The sequence below is a fragment of the Cyphomyrmex costatus genome, unplaced genomic scaffold (genome assembly GCF_001594065.2).
Source record: "Cyphomyrmex costatus isolate MS0001 unplaced genomic scaffold, Ccosl1.0 scaffold216, whole genome shotgun sequence".
NCBI lineage: Eukaryota > Metazoa > Arthropoda > Insecta > Hymenoptera > Formicidae > Cyphomyrmex > Cyphomyrmex costatus.
Window position 1 is genome coordinate 1,228,207 of NW_017276214.1, and position 22,135 is coordinate 1,250,341.

General features: G+C 31.7%; 2 protein-coding genes across 4 annotated transcripts; one reads left to right on the forward strand and one right to left on the reverse strand.

The window, feature by feature from the left end:
- Positions 1 to 3,600: 3,600 nt before the first annotated feature.
- On the forward strand, positions 3,601 to 9,235 carry LOC108773650 (uncharacterized). The gene is made up of 2 exons (XM_018539523.1): positions 3,601 to 4,023; positions 5,960 to 9,235. Exons 1-2 carry the CDS (start codon positions 3,871 to 3,873, stop codon positions 9,233 to 9,235), a joined length of 3,429 nt encoding a protein of 1,142 aa, XP_018395025.1. The 5' UTR covers positions 3,601 to 3,870.
- Positions 9,236 to 13,683: 4,448 nt separating this feature from the next.
- On the reverse strand, positions 13,684 to 21,746 carry LOC108773642 (aquaporin AQPAn.G). Of its 3 annotated transcripts, none has more exons than XM_018539508.1 (5): positions 21,649 to 21,746; positions 16,688 to 16,945; positions 15,776 to 16,060; positions 15,044 to 15,253; positions 13,684 to 13,959 (listed from the first exon to the last, which is right to left on the reverse strand). In XM_018539508.1, the coding sequence occupies exons 2-5, from the start codon at positions 16,943 to 16,945 to the stop codon at positions 13,918 to 13,920; spliced, it is 795 nt and encodes a 264-aa protein (XP_018395010.1). In that variant the 5' UTR covers positions 21,649 to 21,746; the 3' UTR covers positions 13,684 to 13,917. The 3 variants fall into 3 exon arrangements, with proteins under 3 accessions (XP_018395010.1, XP_018395012.1, XP_018395011.1); XM_018539510.1 differs by having other exon boundaries at positions 13,684 to 14,120; XM_018539509.1 differs by lacking the exon at positions 21,649 to 21,746 and adding an exon at positions 17,507 to 17,581.
- Between the last annotated feature and the right edge of the window lie 389 nt (positions 21,747 to 22,135).

Genomic DNA, 22,135 nt, shown 5'->3' on the forward strand with positions numbered 1-22,135 from the left:
ATATATACACACAACATATTACATTATAAAAATTTGTATAATACTTTTTAGTTGAATCTATTACCTTATCTTCAGAGAATTTAACATTAATCTCAGCGCACTCTGATAGTTCGATAATACCAGTCGATGCACTTCGTGCGAATATGTATTATTGTTTTATATTGTTCCTCTGTAATAAGATGGAATATTATAGTGATATATGTCATGACAAGAAATCGTCTTTTTTTATCCATTAATGTAATTTTGAGTAGTTATACAATTATACAAATTATTGCAATTGATTAATCCGAATTTCTATCACATTGCTGTATAAGTACCCTGATAGCACAAATAAAGGTGCATTCTGCTTCACATATGATGTGCACCATGTTTCATTTATACTGTTTACGTTCGATGAATAACGAAGATAAATAATACATTATGTAGTCATACTTCTGTAGTTATTTTGAAGTGTCATCTTTTAACGTTAAAATGAGGTACAATATTTGATCCTCGCAGCTGAAGCAAAAGAAATTATTTGTTCGCCTTTGGGTAAGAATGCTGTATCGTATAGTATATGTAAAAAATATGTGTAAAAAATTTCAACAGTTTCGAGAGGAAAATTTCGATTTTGAGGATCGTGAATACCCTGGTCAATCAAAAAAAGTGGAAGACGTGGAGTTGAATGAAATTTTGAACAAGAAATCTTACCAAATGCAATTAGAACTTGCAAATACGCTTGGAGTAACCTGGAGTAACCAGCAAGACGTTTCCTATATCTTGAAATAGCTAGATAGATAAAAGTTGGTTAAAAAAGACTGAAAATTAATTTGCACATCTAATATATATAAAGTGATCAATGGAAATGATGTAAAACTAAATAGTTTTTCGCAATAAGTAGGACGAAAGGAATGAATCAAATTGCAATTTTATGAAGAAAACTTGCCAGTTATAAAATTGGTAAGTTTATATAAATATGAAACAAATATGTAATTACTTAACAATTGAAACATTACAAAAAAAGGCCTGTGTTTTTGGCATTTAAAATTCACAAAAAACTTCATAATGCAAGGATAATGCTTTGGATGTTGCGGACATACCACGCGGTACAACAAAATGGTGTTTCTGAAAACAATAGCGTTCAAAAATATGTTTTTATACCATTGTTTATCGAAAGCACAAAACTAAATGAAAAATCACTTCATAAAGAGTGATAAATTCCTTCTCATGCATAGAAACGAGGATTAGTCTGCAAATCTATTATATGTATGTATATAGACACATGGAAATAAAATTGACAAAATTTCTCTCAAAAAGGCGTTTGATTCATTTTCTTCGACCTATTTATTGCAAAAAAAATAAGCGTTCCCACTTTATCTCATTAGTAATCCTCAATGAAATTAGTAATACTCAATGAAAAAAATATATTCGATCATTTTGAAATTCTAATAGCTTCAATTGAAAAGACATACCATATACGTATAATGCGATTAACAAAATCGACAATTAATTATCCGATAGACAAGGAATTTTGATTTATTTACCTGAAAAAATTTATTTAATTGACCAACTGGGAATTCTTGAATATCTGATAAAAATATATTAAACGCTTTTTTTAAATAATTTTTTTTAAAAAGATCTCATCCGTTTTTTAATAGCCATTCAATAATAGATTGAATTATCCAGATTTACAATTAACGCAATAACACTCTTTCTTCAGTATGAATTTACAAGTAGTATTCAGAAGAATATGATTAATTTCTGTTTTTAAATTCATTGTGAACGGTCTCCCTTATCTTTATCATTTCATTAATGTTTTCTTACATAAATATGCTCATAAAAATAATATATATTTATATTGTTTTATCAATAATAAAAATTAAATATAAAGAATACAGTTTCTAATGATGAGAAATGACAATGGAATCGACATCGAATTGACATCAATTCCGTTGTCATTTTTCACTGGGTTATTGGCGCAAATACTGCATATCGATCAAATGTGTGCTTTTTAAGAATATGTGTACATATTTTGTGTGTAATAAAAGATAAAATGCAAGGTCAACTTTTATACTTTTATTTTAATCCATTGATATCTCAACTCATAGGCCCGTATTCAGAACGCACTTTTATTGATAACTTACTTTTATCTCTGAAATTCTATGATGTAAACTATAGCATGTTAGCGCGCTAACATCGATGTTAGTTTTTATTTTCTAATTAAAAATTACACTAAAATTTTATACATATTCGCATTAGCGGATATCTTTGTCATAGACATCGCTTTAATATTCAGAGATATAAATTTCTTGTTACAAATGTGTATGGTATTATAAAAACATTGCAAAAAGGTTTTTGAACACGCTTTTGAAAAACAAAACTGCTTTTGCGTGTATGTGTTGCAAAATTGCGAAAACAGTTTTTTAATTCCAAATAAAATATTACGTACATACGTCAAGAAAACATTACATATATTAAAACGTTACGTACTTAAATTGTACTTTTTCTTCATTTCTTTTGTTCAAAATCATAATTTGAAGATCCCATGCATGATATGTTCTTATAAATTTTTCAAATATGAGAAAGTGTGCTTTTGATTTGAATATATACTTGAATTAATTTAACCTACGTAGTAACATTAAATTGCAATTTACAATTTTTTAAATTTTTATACAGGTTGTACTTTCCCAAAGCTATTTGTGTTTTTTCTTTTCTTTTAGAGAAGAATTTTTCATTCTGTATCAGGGAAACGAAATGGTTGGAGAAATACGCATTGAGCGTTCAGTTTTGATGACTCTAGCATTCTCTTATAATAAAGAGATGATAAATGCAAAGAAATAATTGTGAAAGTATGCGTACTTAATTAGCAGCATTTAAATATTAAAAATCATTTGATAATGCATTATTGAAATATTTATGTTAACAATTGCAAATTTTTATTAATTATTAATAGCATATCATCGTTCTTTCTTCAATTATCCCTGGGCCTTCGGAATCTCATTGATAGTAACAAACATTTACTCAAATTATTTTTTTAGCGATTATAATTGTACGTGTATAATGTAGATATTATATATATTTTCGAGTACAAAATCAGGAAAGCGGGATGTGGTAAAAATTTGCTTTTATTTATGAACAATATTATTACAGCAAATTTGTTTTTCTTATTCCTTTACGGGTGTTTAAATTTTTATTTAATAAAATAATAGGTCCTCTTTAACAAATTTTTTTTAACAGTTTTTTTTAAATTGCCACTTATAATTAATTGTTTATTACGGAGTTTAAAAATAGTTTGTTTTCAATTGCAACCGTGTGTTTCATATTTTTCCTTTAAAGACATCATTATATGTATATATGCGCCATCTCTTTGTAAAAGATATAACTAAAATTGTTCCGATGTTGATCGATGGCAAACACGTTTTTTGCTTTATCTGCCGAGCAGCTCAGCCGCGCCACGTGTCCAAGCGACATTTGCTCGGCGCCACTGTGCAAAGACGACGGCGTCTTTTCTACGCACGTTTGGCCAGCCTGTTCCGCGTTCTTCCGCCATTATAAAGCGCCGTGGCAGAGCGTACTTGCTATTCTCCGGTGAGAAAGGCGACGTAACGACGCTTACCGACGCTCGGCGTCGTTGAGCGAGTGAGCGAGCGACTAAGCGAGCGGGCGAACGAGCAACTAACGAGTGAGTCGAGATAGCAGCCGCGCGAATTATTCGCAAATCTCATATTCTCGGTGGTCGGGCGACAGAGTTATACTCTGAGTAGTTAATCGTACGCAATTGCCGAGCGGGGGACGAACATCGGTGAGCTTTAGAACACGTTACCTAAAAGGACGACGAGGAGCAAGAGGAGGAAGAGGAGGCGGCGAGAGCGAAAAGGGACGCCGGCAGACATGGAGAGTAGGCCGGCGCCGCTGCGCTCGCGGCGCGTCTGCCGATTTTGCTTATCCAGTTCGGAGCCTCTAAGCTTTCTCTATGAACGCGAGCACAACAAGCCATTCCAGGTGCCGCTCTCGTTGCAGATCATGTCTTGCGTCTCCATCGAGGTGAGTAGCCCCGCCGTTAACAATACCCTCAACGGGCCGTCGACGGCATCGACCGCCGGAGATGCCCCGCCGAGTTTCCCTCGCGGATAACACGCGTCAACATCTGGCTCCACCGTCCCCCGTAGGGAAAGGGGTTTGATTGTACAGCGCAAAAGTGGAAGGGGCGAGTTGCCGCGAGGGGTGTGCTTTTGTTGTGTCACGAAGTGTAAATTGATATACGATCGTGTGGTAGTATAGGCAGCGATATTGCCGGCTGATCCTACATCGCGATTCCGGCGATTGCGAAAAGAGGACGTTTGATTCGCGTTTCCCGCCAATCCCGCCAAATTTTTTTTTTTTTTTCAAATTTTTCAAAGCTGTATTTTAATTAATTAAAAAACGATTTGAGTAAGAAAACCTTTATTTTCTGTTCTTTTCTTTATAAAGTAAAATTAAGATTTTATTTAACGATTTGTTGATAAAGTATTTTATTTGTTTATATTTATAATTCTTTAAATACTTACTGCGTATTTTTCGCGTTTTAATGAAAACTGAACTCAAATAATAAAAAAAATTTGGTAATTGTTACATATGGAAAATTACAGGCTGAAATAAAGAGAAAACATGTTATAACACAAGACACGAAGAGAATACTGAAAATTATATATTTTATAAATTTTCAATAATTTTACTATTATAATATTCACTGTAACATTGAGAATGACCCGATTATTATGTCAGCGTTGAAACGTTTGCTGTAAGCATTTTTATTTTTGTGTTGAATTAAAAGTTCTTTGTTACTTAACTGGCTCTTAACCCTTCAAGTGTTTATGTTCTTTTATACTTATAGAGCCTTATTATTATTTATTATTTTTATAATGTTATGTTTCTGTAGGTGTATTTTATATGTAGAAGGAATATAATTATCTGGGAGGTTTTCAGTGCCGCTTTGTTTATTGAGTCTATGTGAATGTCTTTATACGTATCATTTCTGATACCACTCTTTTACTATACGTTGATTCTTTGGCTGATATATGTATATTATCCCAATCAAATTCATGGTTTTCAGACACACATTCTATGTGTCGATATTACCAACAAATTACCATTTGTTTTATTAATGTCTTTTATGTGTTCATTTATTCTAATTTTTATCTTTTTTTTGTCTATTCTATGTACAATACTGTACAATTTGAACAATTAATTTTATATACTACATTACAATTCATCTAATTTATCTAATTTATGTTTACCTGTTTTTGTATCTATTTAATTTGTATGGTATACTGTTTGCTGTTTTGAGATTAATTTTCTTAAAGTTGAAACTTTATTCTATCAAATGGTATAATCGCTAATTTTTTAAATGTACAATATACAATTTTGAGCTAATAAAATACTGTAGAACTTTTTCTCCAATTTAATATTTTATATATTTTTTTATTATATATTATACATATATCACATATTCTGTTAAAAGTTTAAAAAAGGGAAGTTATATACACAAAAATTTAACATTCTGTCTTTTCAGATAAATAAAAAAATTATCTGTATTTATGTTCTAATTTTCTATTATGACATATTAAAATTATTTAGGTGTAATATACATATTTTATTATTTTTGTACCTTTTCGTCTTTTCAAGCATCTTTTAATTAACGAAGTTTTATGGTACATTATATACACAAAATTGTATAATGTAGTTATGTATATTTATTTATATATACATATTTGTAGTATCTATACTATATACAGCACCTTAATACAATATATGTAAATTGTATTTTAATTTACAAGATTTATAGTATATGTAACTTTGAATTTTTATAATACAAAAACTGTATAAATTCAGCGAAACCTCTTCTGCAATTTCTGAACGTCCAACAGCAAAGACACTTCTTCCCGAATCCTTGATAGATAAGCACATTGTTAATGATTCATCGCATCTTGTTTTTTGATAGGTCTATCCTTCAGATGGGATGCCGCAGATGATCTGCCATATGTGTCGTTGGAATCTGGATCGCTCGTATAAGTTTAAGTTGCAATGCAAAAAGGCTGATGAAGCATTGAGAGACTACCCTCTATCTGGAGTATTGCCGAGACCTTTTCCTCCCATCTCCAATGATCCACCGGAGATAGGCAATAAGAGACCCGCTGAGTCTAGGTCAAAGAATGAGATCTCAAAAAAGCGACGCACTTCTGATAATGATAACAGAGATACTAGACGTGAGACCAGAGAAAGAGAGAGGGAAAGGGAACGTCAAAATGAAAAACAAAATACTAACGAGGAACACCTTTTCGAAGAGGAGCAGGACGGAGGTAGCGAGGGTGAACAAGAAGTAAATATGAAAGAGGAGAGAAAACTAGAGCCGGGAGAGATCAGAGTGCATGCATGCGATCAATGCGAACGTACGTTCCCATTACGTCAGGCTCTACTATTGCATGTTCAGCGCGCTCATCGCGATCGCAATTACAAATGCACCGAGTGCGACCGACACTTTTTCACCAAATATGACCTGAGCAAGCATATGAGCACACATTCGGAAGAAAAGCCGTATACATGTTCAATTTGTCAAAAACAATTTTCACGGCTGACTCAGCTGCAACGTCACGAGAAAGTGCACAGAGAAGAAACTCGTTATGCCTGTTCTCATTGCGATCGCGAATTCTTTACCACAGAGGATCTCGAAAAACACGAGGATTCGGCACACAAGAAAGAGAAGCCGTTCCAGTGTAATATTTGCAACAAGCGCTTCCAATACAAGCAAAGCCTGGAACGGCACGAAATGCTGCACAGTGAGGATAAAACTTTTGTATGCGATTACTGTAAGGAGGCCTTCCACACCAGCACAAAGTTAGCTCGGCATCTGGCTACCCATGCTGGTCATCGGCCATATATGTGTAAAGTGTGTCCTCGTACGTTCCTGCTATCGCATCATTTGACTAGACATATGCGTACCCATTCAGTAGAGAAGCGCCATGTGTGCGAGGACTGCGGAAAGGCATTCAAACGCAAGGAAAGCTTAGAGGTGCATCAGTTGACGCATACGAAACGCTCGGGTATGGCTCTCACTTGTGACGTTTGTCAGGAATCTTGTCGTAATCGCGCTGATTATGTTACTCACATCAAACAGCACATTGAGGTGGGCGAGAAAATGGGCCCAGATGGTTTGCAGCCTGATAATAAGAAGAATGTTGAATTAGATTCTGATGAGGAGGAAGAAGAAGAAGATCAATATTCAGACGGAGACGATGACTACGAGCCGCCGGCGTACATTGTAAAGAAGTTACCAATACCACGAAAGCCCTCAGAGAGTGAGGAGGAAGAAGAAGACGATGAGGAAAGAGAAGACAAAGAAGAGAAATCCGAGAGACATGAAAAAGAAGAGCGTAAGGTGGTTTATGTGCGTAACAAAGATGGCAATATGATGAAGAAGACCGTTAAGACATTAATGCCCATTCAGCGTCGCGATATTCAAGAGCAAAAGGTCACGAAACAAACTATTCAGAGTAGCTCGAAAGATGTTACGTCATCGCAGGAGGATAGCCCCAAGAGCAGCCACATAGATGAAACCGAGGCGCAAGTGCAAAAGATCGTTGCCTCAGTATTCAAGGAACATAAGATTCAGTTAAAGCATCAGTCGAATGTCGATCAAGAGTCTAAAGAACCAGTAACTCCTGTAACAAAATCCCCAATCTCTTCTCAAGAAAATCGCAAAGATAACGATAAGGCAGAAACTCCAACGCCCACTGCAAAGACCATCAAAGTAATTAAAAGAATTGTGCGGAAATCGACAGGAAGTAGTAACGAAGGAAGTACACCAGTTAGTACACCTAATACCAAGGATGCAGATTCTTCCTCTTCTCTGAGCAGTAGTACTCCTGGTACACATAAGATCAGGCGAGTGATTGTTCGCAGAATTATTCGACAGGGTGACACTACTCGTGAAGTTATTATGAATCCAGATGGTACCACGATAGATCCTGCGGAACTGGCAAAATTACCGGCTGGCAATGTGGTAAAGCGAGTAGTAACTAAACTACCTCTCGATAAGAGTCAGAATTTGATACAAGCAGTATTGCAATCTGCGAAGAAACGTCAAAAAACAGGAGATGTCGTTGCGAACGAGAAGTTCGAATTGAAGACTTCAACGTCATCCAGCGGCGGCACGCCAAAGAGCTCAATTACTTCGCAAAAGACGCAGGTGATCACCCACGGCCAAGATCAAGAAACCAAGGAGAAGCTGGAACAGTTGGAGAAACGAGTGGAGCAGCAAAGGTTGAAGATCGAGGAGTTACAAGCAAAGAAAGCGCAGCAAGACTACGAGACGATTGATGAAATACCGGAGCGTCATGACGAGTCTGAGGATGAACAGCAGCTACCGCTCAAGAGAGTATTTGTTAAACGGAAACAAAGCATATATGACGAGGAGCGGGAGTATAATGATGACACGGAAACGATAAAAAGCAACCCGATCCAAGGAGAAAAGGAAGACATGGAGGAAGGTTCAATAAAAAATGAAGAGAATCCTATCATAGAAGAAACGTTAGAAAATGTTCAGAAAGAAATCCAGAGTACGACGGTGACCGACAACAGTACTACATCAAGTAATACACCGATTTCGAAGAAGGTTCCGACGATCTCGAGCAATAAGGTGTATTCGAACAAACGTTACATGATTGTAAAGCCTGGCGATACATCAGAGGTTGAAGAGATGAATCGGGAATTGTGCAGCATTTTCGAGACTACCGATAACGTGGTGAAGATACAGGAGACGGTTCTGAGCAACCTTACGCAAATTTCTGGTATCGCGACTTCATCGTCAGGCACATCTGCGATACGAAAGACTGAGTCTGCGATAATCAACGAGCAATTGGATCGGAACAGCGTAATAATCGAAGATAATATTAAGGAAGAGACGGCGATGGAGGTTGAAGTTTCGCAGGAGACGGAGATCAAATTGGATTCTGAGGCGGAAGAATCTTCGCAGGTCATCACCGTACCAGAGGAAAGTCAACCTGACTCCGGTACTATCGGATTGGATAATCAAGATCTTTCCGAAACTGCTTCGATCTTTGAGGCATCAGACGACGTGCTAGATATACAGAAATCGGCGAGCGGTAATTTGAACGAATCCGTCATTGAATTGGCACAGGGCAATAACACTATCAATTTGAATGATACTAATGATAGTCAGGACAGTTTGGAGGACAAGCTTTCACAAATGGAAGGTTGAAGATTTGTTCCTTTTTTTTTTTGGTTGAAGTTGTAAGTAAAATTTATGTTCCCAAATTCGCTATAAGATTCTCGAGGTCTTTTGCTCAATTGGTAATTAATTTGAATATTTAATAGTAGGAAAATTAATCACACACTATTCAATTCGATCGACGTCAATATTAATGTTCTAGCGTTGGACCATATTATTGATATCAATTGAGATCGTCTATTGAGTTAAAAAAATGATACAATGTTGCAATTATAAAACAAATATTAAAAAAATTGCATATAAAATGAGTTTGGACTATTTAATAAAAATAAATATGTTATTTTAATACTTTAAAAACTGTAGAAAGTGTATATGTCTTGAAAAAGTAGTTTTTATTCGTATAATATAATTTTCAATCGTATATTAAAAAAGTTCCTTTATATACGGTCATATTTTACATAAGTTTTTGATTAAAATATATGTTGCACAATAAAGAGAAAATCAAATTTAGAAAACTTGAACTTTAATTATTTTAAAATTATGTGTATATTATTATATATATATATATTTATGTATGTATGTGTATATATATATAATGTAATAATTAAAACATTTTTTGAATTATATGTACTAGAATCACATGATTTTAATTATTACAAAATTGATATTGTATTAATAATTTTTGGAATATTAAGGATTCATTATATTATATAATATATTATAAATATACTTTGCATTGTGTTAAAATATTGATATAACTTTACAACAGGAAATTTAAATACTTTAATGATTCTTTTATAATTTTAGTTTTTATTATCGACTTTAGTTTTTTCTAAGCTCTTTGAGCTTTGATCTCTATATGATTATGATAATGGTTATTGTGAGATAAGTGTATTAATTAATTTTCTTAAATAATGTATGTAATATCATTTGACTTTGGCAATACTATTAATATTCAGAATAATAACGTTAATTTCCAATTGCGCAAAACGAGAATCTGGGCAAATTAAATTGACAGCATCAATATTCCATAATAATGTGTACAGGTATTAAAACCGAATCGATCGTATGAGAATACTTTTACGGAAGAATATTGTTGCATTTTTTTCATTTAAGCACTTTTTCTAATTAAATTGCTTCAATGATATCGAAGCTCGGTGATCGTGTTCGTTTCATTAAGGTCACATCAAAATTTCTCTTGTATGTCTCACTTTTTTTGTCCAAAAACAACCGATTTGACAAAGATAAAAATAATTTGAATGAGTCATTCATCGTGCGAATGTGACAAATATTAATTATTTAAATTATTTAATTCATTGGAATGCCTATATTAGGTACATTGCGAAAAGATTTTATTTTATCTTACATCTTTGTAGGTATATATATTATACAATTATTTTTATTATTTTTCCATGAATAACTCGAAAAGTTGCAACATTCTGATGTATTATATTGAGTTTTACTTTATCTAACTTATCTTGATATCGCAAAATTTGATTTACTCTGTGTTCTCGAAGTGAAAAGCACTTTTTTGATTTTTGGAAAAAATTGTGATCCTATTTGTTCGTTTTGATCCTTTTATTCTGATTGGTACATTCTTAATGAGAAAACAATTGTAAATATAAGGTCAGCTATATCGGATGGTTTTATCGGCTCTGGCTTGCGGACTGTATCACAGTTGTAAGAACATGTCTGTACATACCGTATCTTCTGACGGTTTCCTTCATTTGCGCACGTTTGCTTTCGTTAACTAAATAAAGAAAAAAGAAAAGTCATGATCCTCTGATCGCACAGTCATCGGATTCGTCTTCTTTTTAGCATTAAGAATTAGTACGTAGCCAGAATCAGTTGCACCAATCGGCTTCATTCATCCGAAATATTTCCTCTCAATCAACATAATCTTCTCTTATTTTTAAATATAATCATATACAATTCATTTAATTCAACATAATTATAGTACAGAGTGATTCAAAATAACTGTTTGTCCATAAAGGGACATATTCTTGGCCATATTCTGAGACAATTTTGGCAAAAGTTAGTTCGAATCTTATGGTAATTCTACAATGTGCTTTTTGTTTCCTGTTTCTTGCTGTTTGTCTCTTGCCTTTTTGATTAAGAAGGCATGAGACAAACAGCAAGAAACAGAAAATAAAAAGCACATTGTAGAATTAATCTTAGTTTTTAAATTATAAACAGAAATAATTAGCGTATCATAAGTCGAGTACGGAAGGTAAGCAGGGGTAGCACTTACCTTACTAAGGTATAAATTTATACCTGTAAAAACGGCGGTAGCAAAGTTGTACACCCATACATCAGTGAACATGTCACTCCTGCTTATTTTCCATATTTAATATACTATTGTGATGCGTTAACTATTTCTCTATATAATTTAAAAACTAAGCTTCGGTCAAATTTTTTGCCAAATGAAAAATCGTCTCAGAATACGGCCAGTAATATGTCCCTTGTAGGACAAAAAGTTATTTTTAATCACCGTGTATATTGATAATAACATATATAAAAATATTAGAATAGTTTAGATTGTAGTTTTGCTATTATTATTGAAACAAAAGATTTAATTAACTAATTTAATTAACTTTTAGCATCGATTAAAATTAACGCGAATTGTTAATGGAAAGTGATCTGTTTGATCTACAACTACATTAATCCTTTCTTGTGCTACATATTTAGAATAATTGTAGATATAATTACGTTTTATTTTTTTCTCCTTTCTTGATTTTCTTATTGGTGCAACAGACTCTGATTCTGTAAGTTAACATTTTCCAACAAAGTTGGGGACAGGTAATGAACTATAATAGATATATATGATGTGTTTACAGTAATCATATTTAGATTTATTTCATTAAACTCTAATACTGAAATGATAACACATTAAATGATAGATTATCCAATATTCTGCGAAATATTTGAAATACCTATATACATGAATATATGAAATAATATACAAAAATGTGTAAGTTAGAAAATTCACCACAATATTTATTGCTCCGTTCCATCCTCTTCCAGACGTCAAATATCCAGACAGGTAGTTTAAAGGGAAAAAGAGATAATAATTTAATATTAATAATTATGTAATTATTAATAATTATTTAATAATTATATATATAATAGAGAGATATAATCATAATAGTGTTTTATTTAAGGCCAGAGGATAATAATAATCAGACAAATTTGTATAAAAACTTAGATATTTTATTCCGTACAACACATTACGTATAACACGCACATTTACGATGAATATATTTGTATTCTCTAATCTTTATTGATACATAAATATTCGTATATTACGTATTTTTATTTACGAAAGAAATGCATGTTTTTATTGCTAGTATAAAAAATATATATGATGAGTCAAAAAGTCATGATTACCTATGCTCTGAAAATCAATCGCGATATTTTTGCGATATGTTTTTAAGAGATTAGTGACCTTTAATCAAATATCTTACAATTCTTTAATATAAGCTTTCGTGCATGAATGTATTGACATGTTTTTAGAGAGTATCTACGATGATTGTGGACAAAAAAGTTCGAGTAAAAATCACCTATGTATTAACTTATACGGAATAATGACAAATACATGCATTTGCGTTAATCTAATTGATTTCGAAATAATCGAAAAGTCACGCAGATGTACAAATAATTAAGCAAATGAAAAAAACAATGATTTATAAACAAAAAATAGATAATTTAATTATGATTGAATTTTTAATCTTGAAATGTATTATATAACATCGTGATTAATCTTAATTAATAACTAAATAAATTATTATAATGGCTGATTTAAGACTTAAAAATTTTTTTCGTATGAAATGAGGAGAATAATAATAAATATTTAAAAAATAAATTATAGAAGCATTCTGAAATTTTCTTTATACTAATTAATAGAAAAACTTTATTGAAGCATAATTATGAAACACTGTGTGTTGAAAATTACTGAAAACTATTTTATATATGAATTTAAGTAAATTGCATGTTATTTCAAGTATAATTGATTGAAGTGCAGGAAAATTTAGTCGAAAGTTAGATCGATCAATTATCAATGGTACCATCAAAATGCAATCTTGTGCAATAAATGACTGTCACTCAATGTGGATATCGCATGAGATATCGGCAAGTGAAATATTTCGTGACGATCTCTTTGGTTTTCTTCACATTCTTATCTTTCGCGATTATAGGATGACCTATATCAGAATGTTGTATAATTAAATGTTTGAAAGTTCAGCTTGTAATGAAAAATGTATTATAATAAATCGGTACAAAATTATAGACAAAGGCAGAGACTCTTATCACTTCAATATTTTATAAAGTCTGGAATTTTTTCTTGAGAAATTTATTTTTTAATTTAATTTATTTAGCTATGTTTAATAGCTATGCTTTTTAGCTATGTTTTTATTTTTTTCAAAAATTTTAATTATATTTAGTTGTATCAGAAAAATTGTAATTTTTATTTCAAAGTGCACTAATTGAAATGCAGATATTATATTTATATCCCATATTTTCAATGATAAATAAAAATTAACGTCGTCACGATTACGTTTTTCTGAAATCACTCCGTCAGTAAGCTGTGCAATTTCATTAACTTCAGTTTTGAAATACACGCACGATTTTTATGTGTATAAGAGTCGTCTGATAGTTCTTATCACATAGGCGATTGGCGAGTTGGCAGAAGAAGATGGTTAGAATCGATTAAAGCATCAAGCGGGACTGACGTTTTTTCTGTTGGTAAGAGTCTGGAGCTGTAAAATAAGGATGTTTTCATGTTCGCTGTTTACTTTTAATTATTATTTTCTTAAAATGGAAATTATAATCTATGGGCGAATTGCTAGATCGCTCTTGTATGTCTGGGCATCTTCGTATCTTAAAGTTCGCCACGTCCGCTGTCAATGTACTCGAACCTCTGTGGGGCAGAGACGATCGTGGACTTAGAGTGGAAGGTTTATTCCGAGAACTAGTACATTCAGATTCATAGTGCAAAATAGTTGCTAAATTTTTTACAGAATTAAAGAAAGAGTGCGGAGTTGTCATAAAAATTCTTTAAAAAAATAAGTCTGTCTCTTGCGTTCCATCATGTCATGAAATATTTTTAGACAATTATTTTTTTTTATTTTATTTTAAGATGTGGAAATCATAGAAAAATTTTAAAAACGAAATTTTTCCCTAAAAAAGTTTCACTACTTTTTAAAGAGTAAGAATAATTTAGTATCTTCTTATTACCATGCATTATGAGCGTGCATGAATTCTATTCTCAAATATTCTGGCTCGTAAGGATTGGATAAGTATTTGTATTCCCAAAACGAACCCATCATAAAAAGAAAGTATCGAAATTCTATAAATATTATTATAAGAGAAAGTTAAATGCGTGTATTTCAGTGTAGCGACTTTCATGCGGATTAAATGCTTGTTAATTAATAGGAAGATGCCAGACTTACATTATATCTAAAAACTATATTTGCAAACCACCTTCAGACACTAACGATTTGATACAAAAAATCAAAGGCTGGAAACTTAATTTAGTATCTAAATACTTAATTAATTTATTTATTAAAAAAATTAAGATGTTTGACTAAATAATTAAGAACTTTTTAAAACTAAGAACTTACTAAAAATGATCAATGTGAATTTAATAACATTTTATAGTTTCTTTACTAATTTATTTAAAACATTGGAGTACAGAAATTGAGGAATGTTTTGAATATTAAAAAATTAATTAAAATTTAATAAATTTTAGGAAATTAAGTATGAAATTATAAGATCTTTTGGCAAGTAAATATTTTTCATTTGTGTCTGAAAATGATTTTACATTCTTGTGGTATAATGTACCTCCTTTTCCTCGGTGGAGACGGAGGCATAAGTCCTGGCGGGTGCTTCCGGTTGCTTAGCAGGTCCGGTAGCATGCACGTAGAGGAGTGCACCAGCTATACCGCCCATAATCGGACCTACCCAATACAACCAGTGATTGTAGAAAGCACCCATCACCACGGCACTTCCCAGCGAACGCGCCGGATTCATCCCCGCACCCGTTCGTGATATCTAATTATTAAAAATTTGTTACAGACATATAAAATGATAAAAACGGAATTAATTCTTAAATTTCTTTCATTTTTTAAAGACTTCAAATAATTATATAGGAATAAAGTATTAATTCCCAAACAAAATTTAACTTGTATGATTTTAATAGTATAATTTTAAAATAAATTTTATATTAGGATAATTAAATTATAATTACAATATATTACGTGTAAAAATTAGTTTGGTCCGTTTTTTGTGTTCAAAAATGCATTTATTTCAAAATAAAATGAATGAACAGATTATTTAAAGTATTGTCCATCGCTGGCTACTACTTTTTCCCATCTCTCAGGCAATTTTCGAATTCCATCTCGAAAAATTTGGAGACGATCCAATTTTGGAAAACGGACCGAACTAATTTGTACTTCCAATAATTCAATTCTGACATGTCGGATTGTTTGATTAAATTAAAATTTTTTAATGTAAAACTAACGTAAAAAATTGATTTAAAATAAATAGGAACTGTTTTTGTGATCAGAATCTTACTCCAACGAGATGACCGACAGTGACCGCCACACCGATTATAAGGGGCGTGATAGGCTTGTTGTCTGGTTTAGCGGCATCACACACCCCGCAAACTACCAGTACCAACATCAACGCAAGGAAGAACTCCACGCCGAATCCTTGCACTGGAGTAGTTCCGTCAGCAAGTTCTACCACGCCTAGAAAATCTTCCAGTTTGTCATTTGAGAGAGCCCTTAGGATCGCTGAACCCGCGATAGCGCCCGCGCATTGCGCCACAACATACAAAACGCCCCTGATAATTGGTACCTGCGATTACGAATCAGAATGTTGTGTTAATTCAATTATATATATCTGAAAAAGATTTAAAAATATTAAAGCAAGAAAAGAAAACGAATACGTATCAATATCAATCAGATAAATTGTATATATAATTTATCTAATTATATTATTATTGTATAATTTAATAATAACAAATACAATTATATGAGTATATAATTAAATTATATAATTCAGAGTATTTTTTTCGTGTATTTTAATAGAGTTATTACAGGATCCGTTTTGAATATTCAGATAGTTCTGATTTTTATATAAGAGATGATCGATTTTCATCGCAAGATATCAATCTTTTCAAACTCCTAGGATAGATTTCATTTGCGGAATAATAGACGATTCTCAATTTACATATGATACACATGCAATGTACATGTATATTAGATTTAAAACGCTTTAAGACTTATGGATATGACTACCATGGTATAGGCTTATATGTATATAACTATAGTCATATCTATATTAAATTGTGACGATAAAAATAAAAAATGAGACGTTAATTTTTATTACGTGTCATTTGTATAAATAAAGACAATAAAATATATTAATAAAATATTCAATAAAAGTACTAAAATTTTTTTTAGTATCAGTATAAAACACTACCTTCCCGATAACGACGAGACCGATCGTGACCGCCGGATTGATATGACCTCCGGAGACATGTCCTATCCCTTGAATTACGCACGCTACTGTCAAACCAAAAGCCAGACTGATGGCGACAACATTTTTGGTTATCACAGCACCGCAGCCGAAGAAGTTGAGTAATAAGGTACCGAAAAATTCTGCCAGAAGAGCACGAGGAAGACCGACCTTTTTATCGGTAAGCTCATCAGCACCCAAGGCATTCTTCAGGTTCACCATCTGAAATATGTAAGAAAAAATAATATCAATAGCAAAGTTATAAAAAAGACACATATTATTCGAATATAGAATAAAAACGTTTATCTTTTTAAACAATAAAAAAAAATGAATATAATCTTATAAGGGAATCGACAGAAGTGTCCCTTATCTATTTTAATAAGCTTTGGATATGTTGATTATAGAACATCAAAAATATTAGATTTTTTATCTGCTTATGCCAAGGTTTAGAAATCGGAACACTTCTAGAGGTGAAGGAATTTAAAATTTGACATTTTCAAAAAATATCAATATTCCGTTATTAAAAGTATAAAATATACTATAAAACTTTTGTATAAAATATTGTTTCGTATATCTCATAATTTCGGAGACTTGCTGAAAATGAAAAAGTCGTTATCTTTAAGAAATTTTTTCAACTCTTTGAGATAAACAGATAAAAATCTGTGAATCTAATATTTTTTAATGCTCTCTATCCAAAGAGCAATATAAAAAATGATAAGTATTACTTTAGGATTATACAATTGATATAACGTACATAGTTTCTATATTGTTATAAACACGAACCTTTTTTTATTGAGATTTGGCACTTTTCCAAGAAATAAAAAATATTTAATTCGCAATCGTCATCACGTGAATAAGCGAAAGCATTTTAAGAGTTTGAAATTTAGAATGGACCTCCTTTTTGAGCTTTAACACTCTTCTTTAGCGACGTTTAGCGGTTTCGTTGATTGACGTCGAGTGGATCTAGATCGAGGACGCAATGGTTTACGAGTGCGACAAAAGCTTCGACAGGCTGCATTACGTATGTAGATCGTCACATCCTCACCTCGAACGATCGGTTCGAATTACCTAATCGCGCCAAAGCTCGCTGATCGCCACCTACGCGCTTTGATTAAAAACAGCTGCGTTTTTAATCAAAGGGGTTTTCTCATATTTAAAAGCTCATATTTAAACATCCATATATAATTTACAATTACAATTTTGTATTATTATTATTTATTACAATTTAGAAAAACATAAATAGCTTCTTTAGAACAAAAAATAATAATTAGATTTATCTTTCATGTTTTACTTGAGTTTATTTCTGAGCTGTGATTTTTTTCGTGATTCATCATATATCGTTTATCATGTGATTTCCTCGATAAATGCTTTAAGCAAACCGTCGCGTTGTCAGGGACAACCGACTTGCTTTCCAAAAATTTCATCTAGTACGTGGATTACGTAATTATATAGGCGTCATTACTAAAGTCGTGAGCTGAGATGATCCGATCTTACAGATGATGTCACAGTCCGAGATTGTTCTTCCTTCGCGTCCGCCCGACTCTGTCATAAAACTATTTGTCGCTTACACGGTCGATTTGCTAAATCGCACCGTTACGAAGTCCGGTAAATTCGAAAGGAACCGGATTTATTTGTTGATTCGCTCATACGAGTTGCAAAATTGTTTGTTGACTCTGATTTTTACGAATATAGGCAAAAAATTGTTATAATAATTACTATTTTTTACAGTAATTAAGTCCACTGTTTATTTTATAGAAGTCTTTTATATTATGGATTTTAATCTGTAATTTTTAATTCAATAGTTATTATCAGTAGTATTATTATCAGTAGTTAATATAATTAATATTCACTCTACAAAATATAAAAATTGCGGTTTTCTGTTACCCAGGATATCCCAGATCGAATTCGGTATTTTAAAAGTAAGTTTCTTGTTTTCAAGTTTGTTTTTCGAGAGTATATTAATATATCGTCGTTCATCATATTTTCTAAAGTTGCGTGTGACTTTCTGTCGCTATTTTTATTTCATCTGTGTGACATTATTAGCTGAATTAATAAATTCCGCCTGACCAGCAATTTCACCGGCTTGTAAAAGCGTGCAGTTAATATTCGCACGTTAATATAAAGGCGTGCGACAGTACACTGAATTCTATGTTTAAGTTAAATCATTATTTTTTATCATTTATATTTATTTTTCCTTTCATTTATTTGGTTGCCATTATGCGATTGCAGAGCTTATGTTTTTGTAAATGTATTTATACCACGAGTTTTAACCAAATGGAGAACGCAAGTCTATGTTGTTGTTGGCAAATTGCGCACTAATACTTTAAACAATTTTTATCTGTGCTAGCAACACAAGTTTCGGCATAAAAATTATGATAATTTTACTAACAAAAAAAATGTGAACGGTCACTCAAAAAAATTTTCTGGAAAATTCCACGAAATAGAAATAGCTTTCAAAGATATTATACAATGTGCTATTGTTTACTTAATTCGCGTAATATCAATCTATATTATTAATTGCATATTTGTATATTATTTTTTATGTTTATTGCTATTTATTTAATATTACAAAAATAATAATAATTTATAGTTAAAAATATAATTTTAACACTTTTAAGAATATTATTTTGAATTAAATTAGTATTACTTTTTAATTCTAATTACAACTGCTTAATTATAATGTGATAGAGTTTTTTTTTTTCGGAAAAATAACTTTACTGTAGATGTAGATTTGAAAATAATTTTGTTTGACCATCAAAATAATTATGTAGTTAATTATGTAGTTATTGCTCGAAATGATTGACAGAATGTCAAAACTTTTTACTATATTATTCATGCTTAAGCGTCTTACATAATTATTTTGATGGGTCAACAAAATTATTTCCAGTTCTTTATATCTAGTTAAATTTTTGATACTTTAACAAAATTCTATTCTTTCCATATACATACATATACATGTATAAGTGTTTTATGATTTGATTGTGACGGTTTCGAAAATTATAAAAAAATAAAAAAATTATTTTTATATTGCAGCATACTCAGGCTGCGTTTTGATATTCACTGTCAATACTGAAAATCTATAGTATACGTTTCGTTCGCTATAGATTTTCTGGCATTGAATATCGGAACGCAATCTCAGTATCAATTATTCCATCTGTCAACAATCAAATGGTTACTATAACAGAAACGATGCAACATGAATGTGTTATAAATAGATAACGAAACCTCGAAGGTTTCCAACACGTTCTCATTTCAACGGTTTTCTGTTATGAGTTTTTGCTATTTTCTCATACCGCCCCTTTTGGTTTGCTTTTCACACGCTTCGCTACATTCGATGGCGAACAAAAAAAAGATTGTCCTTCGCTGTGCGATTATCGATATCGCCTTCCACCTGGTGGTAATAAAAAACCCCCTCCGTTCTACCTATCTGAGAATTCACCATTGATTCGTTCTTTTGCGATTGCCGCCAACCATTCTGTGAAAGCAAAGACCGGTTGATTCGGAAGCATAAATCACCCGTTAGATCCTCCAGTGATTTATCGGTAACCGTTAGAGAGATCGTTATCCCTATATGGTCTGTGTCAGGATTTTTCTCCTTCACTCATTTTATTTTTCCGTTCTGTTTCTCAGTGGACACTGTACGGTTTCTTTTCGATCCCTTTAAAGGATCGATCGACGGTTGACCATGTCCGATTGGTGATCCACTCGTTCCACTTTAGGTTGAAGCTATAATAGCCTTTTCGTTGCATCATTAATCGGTGAACTTAATTTGGCTTAAATTAAATTAATGAAATTTTATCTAAATTTAAGACTTCTTAAAAACTAAATTTATATTAATATCATTAAATGCATCAATTTATATATACATATATTTTTTTACTAGACAGTTTTAAGTTTAATTTTTAAATAATTTTTTAATATACTATACAAATTGTTACAAATTATTTTCATAATTTATATATTTTATTTCGAGTAAGTTTTAAATTTAATTTTTTTTTATATCTCGATTTTCCATAATTTATGTGATCAAAGTTTTTAATTAAATTTTTATACCGTATTTCTTATTTAACCTCTAATTAAATCCAATTGTTTACTCGTATTTAAAAAATATTTTAATGTTCTATTTAAACACAACAGTTGCCTAAGCAATCGATAGTGAATTGTTCTTTTAATAATTTATTTAATAAAATAAATTGCTTTTCCAAAGAATATATAATTTATAGAATAATTAACAATTTTCTTTTATCAATTGATGATTTTTTCTTTCAAAATTAAGATCTACGCGACGTGAGTGTTCATTGATGGTAGAGATACTAAAAATTATGGATTAACATTATGCATGACTTTTATGAAAATACCGATAAAATAGCGAAAATAGCTGAGACGTTTAAATGAACGTCACGTATTTACCAGAAGAGACCATGATTGGAATACGTACGTCGCGTTAAATGCTAGTTTGATTCGAATTACAAACGTCTCATTCTACGTCTAACATAACGCAATTTGTGCTCCGGACTTTGAAATTGTAATTTAGATATGCTTCTTTGATACAAAAACTTTGTCTTATATGTTTATTATCATTTGTATCAAAGGATTTTTGGCAAATTATGTTGTTTTATTTATAATAATATGTTAGATATATAAGATAACACTAAAGTTACATAAATTAGATGGCATACACATTAATATTAGTCAGTATTTCAAAAAAGAGAAACTGACTCATTTAACGTGTGTGTATATGTATTTTTAATTTTAACAATTATATATCTAGTTTTTACTATATTTCTTTATTATACTTACTAAAGACTTATCCCACGACTAAATTAAATGAATACACGATAAATAAAATAAATATTATAAATATGAATGTATAATAAGAAATAATAAACATAAGTAAAGTTAAAAGTGAATAAATATCAACTCACCCCGAAACCTGCAACTAATACGTTCAATTGATCAATAAATTCTTGTTGACAGCTTCCTGATAGACCCTTGACAAGTAATCGAAAGTGCGTTAAAAATTATTTCCTCGATTCCTTTGAAATGTCTCCGAAGATTTTTTTATTCAAAAAATCCTTTGTTCTCTTTTATTAAAAAGAGTCCTCCAAAAGGAATCAGCGAAACCGAGATGACTCCTTGAGAGCGACCGAGCGACAACTGTCGCAAGCTGGATTCTCGGGCCGGTCGGGCCTCACGTAGATAGGTATCTGTAGTAATTCAACCGGCAGGCGAACAGCAAAGTAGTAGGGATATCACGGTTAAAAGTGGCGAGTGTATGAACACAAACAACGTAGACGAGTCCATGCGTAAAATGTATATGTACATATACGTTTTGATAAATAAAGGTTTGTTGCGCGGAGACTTATACTTCCGGAAACGTGTCGATAAAATTACAGTCAATGATCTCGACTT